The 8,752-nt window shown below is 32.7% G+C and overlaps 1 protein-coding gene across 1 annotated transcript; it reads right to left on the bottom strand.

Annotated features, from left to right (window-relative positions):
* Positions 1-2,493: 2,493 nt before the first annotated feature.
* On the bottom strand, positions 2,494-7,994 carry LOC111893289 (AP3-complex subunit beta-A). The gene is made up of 9 exons (XM_023889347.2): positions 7,566-7,994; positions 7,142-7,218; positions 6,777-7,026; positions 6,066-6,689; positions 5,254-5,427; positions 5,054-5,180; positions 4,484-4,791; positions 3,166-4,265; positions 2,494-3,029 (listed from the first exon to the last, which is right to left on the bottom strand). The coding sequence occupies exons 1-9, from the start codon at positions 7,779-7,781 to the stop codon at positions 2,645-2,647; spliced, it is 3,261 nt and encodes a 1,086-aa protein (XP_023745115.1). The 5' UTR covers positions 7,782-7,994; the 3' UTR covers positions 2,494-2,644.
* Between the last annotated feature and the right edge of the window lie 758 nt (positions 7,995-8,752).

Genomic DNA, 8,752 nt, shown 5'->3' with positions numbered 1-8,752 from the left:
CAAAAACTGCAAATTTGCGGTGAGGTACGGTTATTAGTTTTCAAAAACCGCAAAAAAACCGTACCGCACCGCATATATTATATACATCTTTTTTTTATTAATTATCAATATATTAAATATTAAAAATAAGACAAGTTTCATGAATGAAAGATGAATAAAATACTAAAAGACAAAAGTACAGTTCTTTGTTACGTTTAACTTTGAAAATGATGAAATTAGACAATTTTAAAAATTTATTGTTAATTACTATTGATTTGATGTTTTTAAGATATTAATTGTTTGTGATTTAAGTTAACTGTCTTATACATTATGGTTTTTTTCATTATTACAAGTAATATGTTTGAACTTTTAAAATCATTTGAGCTCAAAACTGTGGTTAAAAACTACGCAAAATAACTGCACCAAATCCATGCGGTTAATAACCGCAACACAGAAAAAACAAAACAGCACCGCAAAAATAACCGTGTAACCGCACCGCAAGAATAACCCATATATATATATATATATATATATATATATATATATATATATATATATATATATATATATATATATATATATGAAAATACACTAATTCATCAAAGTTTTAAGTTTTGGTTTAAAATGGTTTTCAATTTTTTTTTTTTTTGGTTTTACAGGGTTATAAAATGGATGTCGACCTGCTTTTTTTGTCACTACTACATAATATAAACAGGTTTTATTATATAAAAATACACTAGTTCATCAAGGTTTTAAGTTTTGGTTTAAAATGGTTTTCAAAATTTTATTTATTTTTTTTTATGGTTTTACAAGGGCATAAAAATGAATGCCGGCCTGCTTTTTTGGTCACCACTACATAATATAAGTAGGTTTCATTATATAAAAATACACTAGTTCATCAAAGTTTTAAGTTTTGGTATAAAATGCTTTTCAAATTTTTATTTATTTATTTATTTATTTTTGTTTTATAAGGGTATAAAATGGATGTCGACCTACTTTTTTAGTCACCACTACATAATAAAAGCAGGTTTCATTATATAAAATACACTAGTTCATCAAAGTTTTAAGTTTTGGTTTAAAATGGTTTTCAAATTTTTATTTATTTATTTATTTATTTATTGGTTTTACAAGGTTATAAAATGGATGTCGACCTGTTTTTTTTATCACTACTACATAATATAAGCAGGTTTCATTATATCATTTTATACATTTAAATTCGACATAATATAGATAAATTATGCGTACTTAATGGAGGGGCCATGACGATGAGTACATGAATGGATTCAACAACCCACTGCTACCACCACTGACTGGTAACTCCACAATAAACTCACCATTACCTATCATTCATCACCATCAAACCAACATCATAGGCAACCCGATACCACCACTCTTTTTCCCAACATTTATTCGACAACCTTTAACCACCAATTCTCAACCATCAATCCACAACACCTCCACAAACCACCACATATCATCCTTCATAACTAATTTCACAACCCACATCTGTAATTTGAAAAAATGGAGGACAAAAAAACATACATACACATGTACATTCAAAATTTGAAAATCAAAACCCAAAATGTAGGTTTCATAATATGAAAATGATTAAATAAGGCGCTTTAAGGGTAGTGATTATACCCACTATCGCATGTGGCCAGACATGATGACGGTGGCGAAAACGACGGTCATAGTCGATGGAGACTTGGTGTCACCGATATTGAGGGAGTGATTAATAACAGAACAACGCCGTCTAGGGTTTCTCGATGATCCGACGATGGCCCCACCACTACAAAGAAATCCGACAGATTCATGGCCTCCTGTCGATGCCGAATCTAGGGTTTCTCGATGCTCCGATACAATAGTTTGGAGTCTTGAGACATGGTTTGGAGCCAGGGGTGCGAGTTGGAATTGATTTTATATCTTTTTTTATTAAAGAAAATGTCAAATCATCAATGGAAACCGACAATGAAATTATAGAGAAGGAAGCTGCATCAATTTTAAGTACTTGTATGGCTTATGAAACCTGTTATATTAGGTAGAAGTGATCAAAAAAACAACATTCACTTTATACCCTCATAAAACCCAAACAAAAAAAAAAAGGAAAAAGTTTAAAGGCCATTTAGACCGGAACTTGAAACTTCAATTGGCTCCAACGATTATTTTCCTTGTATAATGTATATTATCACAACAATTTTTTATATTTCATATCACAAAATGATTGTACCTTAAAATTTTATAAAATGATCATTTATTTTGAACTCTTGTCACTCTCATTTTCTTTTCAAATCTTAATTTTGTGGGATTGGAAACTCTCATATGACATAGTTTGAAAATTTCAGATTTCGTTAGAAAAAAGTAATTTTCAGACATGTTGGTATCAATAAAAGAGTAAGAAAATGGTCAATTTTGGAACTTTTCATTGAAGGTGATCAATCTATAATATGCATAAACAAAAACGTGTCATTTTGGTGATTAACCCTATATAAAAAGTAAAAAACTAGTCTCATAGAATGATAGAATGACATCGGTAAGGTACTTTTCCATAGAAGGACGCGGATTCAAATCCCACAAAAGTAATCTCTTAACTACAAAAAATAAACAGATTAATCACACGAAAACACTCACACTTTCCTTTGTAGTTAGTTAGTTACAAACGCTTTACCTAACTACTCACAGTGACAGGAGGAGGGTCTCCCAAAAAGTTGACAATTCTGTTCAACAAATTCATACCAAAAACAGTCTCCTCACAGTTGATTTTCACAGACGCATTTAATGGTTGAAAGCATTTACCATCGAGTGTAACAGAGATAAGACAGGGGATGGAGTTGCTAAGAATCTCACTGCTGAAACGTAAGCACACACCTGACACATCGTTCAGCTTTGCATCTACAGGCATGTTCACGCATACCAGATAAACATTTGCATTGCTCATCATCTTTAATGCTAAACTTTCACATATCACAAGAAACGAATCCTTCATTATTTTCCCATCACCCACCTCCTCCTTCTCATTGCCTACTTCCTCAAGGTGATCAGTAAAACAACAACTGTCACATTTTAAATTAAACTCAATGTCAATAGTCAATAGTCAAAGTCAAATAATATTACTGGTGAAAAAAATGGTTAATGTGAGAAAATGTCCGAATTTTTTTTTTTTTGTAATTCTCTCTTGTAGTATTATACCTTCTTGAGTATTCAAACATGCCAGGGAGTTGGGATTCTTTGTGTAAAAAGACATTTATATCCATCGGGAGAGGCTTTATGAAATACCCAATGTCGGGGCGTAACTTAACAAGGTGCTTCTTGTCATTACACCATAAGTTAAGCTTCAAAGGTAAAAGATGATGATGAAACTGAACATGGATGATTCTTTTTGTAGTTTGACCAGGTTCAAGGGTAGTAATTTCTTCCATTTGAAGTTCAGAATTCGTGTCGGAATCTTCATCGCTCAGGGATATTTTTGTAATTTGGTCACCAGAACAGTTTTCAAAAGAAACTTCAACACTTACAAGTGACGGAGACACTGTTGAAGGATCCGTTGAATATTTATACACCGCTTTCAAACCGTTTCCATATGCGGGTTCTAGAAGCGTATAAGTTTTAGGTTTAACTCTCCCACTAATATCTCCAATTGAGATTCTTGCTGATGAATTCCGTTCGTTAACCGATTCCATTCCGGTTACATTTTGACTTGAACTCGGATTCTCATCCAACCATGATTCCAGAGCTCCTTTTGACATCAACTCACCGGAATCAAAACCAGTTTCTTTTTGTGTATTTCCAACATCCGACAAGTTAATTAACGAATCAGTGTTATCATCAACTTCACTTTCAGTTTCACTTTCGTGTGTGTTATCAGTAGTGATGGAACCTTCCGAATCATCATCAAAACTACCTTCTTCATTCAAGGAACCCGAGTCAACTACATCGGAATTTTCAACTTCAAAGTCAACATGAGTCAAACTACAAGGTTCCGGAAGCGGTTCGTACCCTGGAGCTGCGTGAAGAACTATCTGTGAGAGAGATCCCGGAAGGTAAAACCGGTTGTTCATCATTTCGTTTGATGATTTTATATTTTCCCCAAATATATGTTTTGTAAGTAAAACCGTTGTTTCATTGTTTTCAGGTGTCTGAGCCTCACTAACATAGCATGACATAAGTTTTCCTAGAACACGGGAACGATCACGAACATCATAGTTTAAATCAAATTTTGCCAGCTCAAGCACGTAGCTCAATATGCTTTTTGCAGTGTCAAAATCTTCTCCTTTTGAATTTAAAACAACCTGCAACACAAATTATATATAATGAATAAATAAACATTTATACTTTATAGAGTAAATTAAATTTTTATAATTTTGGTCCCAAAAGGTTTTTACTCTTGCAATTTTGGTCCTTATTTGAGGTTTTTGTAACTTTATTGGCCACAGTTCCAAGTAAAATGATTTGGGACCAAAAATGTAATTTACTCTACTTTATATGGTTGTAATTTTTATTATCATACCTTAACAGCAGCATTTAGAATTTGATGTTTTGTTTCAATGGATTCAGAAGGAAAGCCACGAGCAAGAAATCTTAAAATTATGGGAACCATCTTTGGAATGGTATTGCCAATCGAGTTGTATTCACCTAATATCCAAACAATTATTGCACGTGCTACAGGAACCTTGATTGCATCCAGATTTCGAATCAAATATATAATGGCTTTATCATGAGTTGATGGATCTTGTTTTATGATGTCTTTGATGGATGTAATTGCTTGAATTAAAACCGCATCATCATCCATGGATCCAGAGGTGCTATTTATGGATTCTGCAGGTGTTTTTTCATATAATATTGAGCCCAAAGTCGGATAAAGTTTTCATATATTATAATATATAGACAAAATTACAAAATTGTCCTGTGCTTTCTATTTTTATCATGTTTAGTCTAAAATTGAAATTTCAAAGTTTTATATCGATATGATATCTTGGAAAGGATGAAAGGTAAAAAGATTTAAACTTTGGACTAAACATGGTAAAAGTTAGAAAGCACAGGGACCAGTTTCGTAATTTACAAATTGTTGTAGACTAACTGGGTGAGGTAAGAGCAAGAAGTCCTTCCAAGCAAGTGTTTGCTACTTGTGGATTCCGTTTAGCACATAGACCAATAGCAGCAACAGTATCTGCAGCAAATCTCCTATCGGGATCTCTCACATAATCCTATAAATGGTTTTAAAGCTAATAAATAATATATTCAACCCAATCTTTTTTAAAATACATTAAATAAAACTACCTGCAATTCTTGAAAGATAAATGAGATTGATTCATCTGTTGCAATGGAAGAAAGGATCTCAAGTTTTAGAGATTTGACTTGATATGCATCTGATGTGTTTATAAAGAAGTCTTCAAAATTTGGAGCAAAAAGAGATGGCATCACTTTTGTAAACACTTGAATGTTGCAGAGGACCTGTGTCAGTTGCAAAAACCTACTTCTTCAAATAATATAATAAATATGATTAAAACATTTTAAGCTAATTTCAAAATTGGGTTTAACTTGAAATCTGTCATCCAACTATTGGTTGTGTACAAATTTGGTAACTCTGGAATTTTGTGTACATCTGGGGCCCCTAAACTTCTTAAATTTGTATCAAATACACAATTATGGTATATAATCAGTACAAAAAAAGAGTTAGGGACCTTTGTCTATCACTTATCTAATTTGGTAGATTTTTCAAATTATAATGTGCTAAGAATTTATTATTGTTATCAACTTATAAGCTTGGAATATATAATGCATAAAGTGTTGACAACTTGACTAAATCTTGCATTTAACCTTACTTAATTTGCTAGATAAATATATTATAATTTATACAATTATGGGAGTATACAAAAAAGTAGATATTAATAATAGAATTATATAATAATAACCAACTATCCCTTTATCCATATTTGGTCACTTCAGATTGTTTTTTCATCAAAGATCCCTAAAGTATGTATTCATTACAAATTTAAAAAGTTTAGGGACCTTAGGAATAGTTGGATGGTGGATTTGAACCCAAACCCTTTAATATTTTCATAATATTGTTGAAATAAAAGAGAGTATACCACATATTTTGAGGCATCTGATGATCTCAGAAGAAACAAAAGAGGTTTAACAATTTTAAAAATGTCCTCCTTTGGAGCCATAATCCAGTGTACCCCAGCAGCAGCAAGCACCACTGCACTGTTGCGACTCCATAACAATGGTGATGTACACTGTAACAAGATCTTCAAATCAGCATCACTCTTTGATGAAACAAACCTTGAAGAATCAACTTCTGATGATGTCACATCTACAGTTGTTGAATTTGATAAGTACTTATCTTGTCCTGCAAGGTAACTCCTGGACACCATAGCTAACAACTCAGGCTCGTTAACACCACTGAAAACTTCATATTTTTTCTTTTTTTCTAAATAGTTGGAATCCGGGTCTGAATCGCTTTTCTCATCTTGTGGACATAAAGATGCCATAATAGATTCTTTTGCAAGACCCTGTTTTGCAATTACATAACGAAGAAGGATTTCTATTAATATGATCTGACCCCATTCCTCTACATCTGGAAGAATTTCACATAGCCTTGTGTAGTTTCTACCAATTAAAGGCAAATTATTTGGACAAATAGAAGCAAATGCTGCAGCAGCAGCTCCAACCACTCCAGGGGAATTGTCATTCAACAGTATTCCAATAATCTGCAATATTAATAAGTTAGCAGTCCTTAAAAGTTAAAATGGTAGTCGTGTCATATCAGAAAATCAATGGCGAATTACTAAACTAACCTCGATAATTGATGTAGCATTTTCCTCAAGGCGCAAATCATGGAGCTTTGGAAGAGCATTGGCTGCACACTTTCTCACATATACAGATGGATCTCTTGCACATTTTCTGACTGCTACCAAAACAAGAGGTGAAATCACATGCAAGCGAATGCCAGCCATTGTACGCAATGCCCAGGCCCTCACCAATGGGTTTTGATCCCCAAGGTCTCTTTGGAATATATTAATTGACAACAATGCTTCATTTGGACGCCTATAATGGATCAAAGTATCAAATGTTGATGGGTTTATGTGAGTTGATGTTTCTTAAACTGAACTGAATACAAGGTCTGATTCAAGAATAAAGGTATAGAATATAATCAACTTGCCTTTCAGCATAATGTAGCAAATATAAGTAAACAAGCTTCTTAACCTCCAATGACTGAGATGCAACATTCTTAACAACCTGTAAACCATTCAGATAACAAAACATCAAAATGGACCTTTTTCATTCTATAAGTTATAACAAGTTCATTTTGGTTCTTCCTTAGTTTAGATTTAGAACTAATTGGTTTTGATAAATACATTGACAGATTTTGCACAATCCTTCAATGAATCACATTCGCTGCAATTGACATATGAGCAAACCGTGTTGGTGAAAGTATTATCGTTTAATTATATGATTGACATGCTTCTTATTCTTAAATTTAAACAAAACTTGTAACTACTTATTAGTTGAAGACCTAATTGATTGTATACGACTATACTTCATAATCACCGAGACAATTCACAATGTTTTCATGATTGAACTACCTGAGGGAAATAATTGGATACGTCTAAGCCTTGGGCAATCAAAGCGAGCAATCGTTTGAGAGCTTCGCATTTTTCAGAGTCGAATTTGCTGTCCAGAAGAGGTGAAATACTGACATCGTCGGGATCGTCATAGAGGTGAGCGTCTGTGCCGATTCGAAACACCATTGTTGACGCCTTGCTCAGGTTCTCGGCGGTGGAGCCGAACTGTGTGAACATTTTAAGTGATTTGCGTGTAAAAACGTGAAAGACAGAGGTCCCGGCAGGCAGGGAGAATACAGATCGGGGATTGCCGTTACAACGTTGAAACGGAGGAATCGGAATCGGAATCGTCCTGTGCTTGAATTATCTAACGCCGGCGGATAATCACGGAGTATTGTTTGCGAACAACAAAAGGGAAAAGATACTGAAAAGTAGGGAAGTCGACCCTGTACTATATCGAAGAGTTAAATTTAGTCCCATGAATACTAATTGCTTCATTTTCATAGTTAGAGTAAACTACAAATTTAGTCCCTTGCTATGCCAACTTGTAAGTTTAGTCCTTCTACCATTTTAACATATATTTTGTGTTTTGCACTTTTAATCTAAAGTATTCGACCTTAATGTTAATGTTTAGGTTGAACGATAGGTTGCTCGAATAGAAATCAAGTTCTAGATTCTAGAAGGTTAATCTACAACATTGATTGTGGGAGAATAAAAAAAACACTTAAACCTAAAAAAGAATATAAAAACTTTAAAAAATATATAAAAAAAATACTTTAAGATTTATAATTTTTTTTTTACTTTATAGGTCTAAAGATTGCTATTTATTCAACACATTCGTTGAAAAAAATAATTAAAAATTTAAAAAAATCATTTTTTCAACCGAAAATGTTTAAAATGTTGTGATTTTTAAGCTTGTAATGTCCAAAAAGTATTTTTTTTCTATGTATTCTATTATTTTCTAACAAAAAATTTCTAAAACTACCAAGTTTAGTCCCGGAACTTTGATGTGCTGACAAAATCTACCTTAAGTGGATTTGTCTTAACAAAATGAGTTTATGGAAATTAAACCCTAGACTATATTATTATTATTATTATAACCGATTTACATCCATATAATTAAGAAAAAAATTACAAATTTAGCCAAATACACTAATTACTTTGTGGAAAATAGCAAAAAAAAGAAAATTACAATTTTAGCCACTATA

Source organism: Lactuca sativa, chromosome 8, assembly GCF_002870075.4.
Source record: "Lactuca sativa cultivar Salinas chromosome 8, Lsat_Salinas_v11, whole genome shotgun sequence".
NCBI lineage: Eukaryota > Viridiplantae > Streptophyta > Magnoliopsida > Asterales > Asteraceae > Lactuca > Lactuca sativa.
This window is presented reverse-complemented; position numbering and strand designations above follow the sequence as displayed.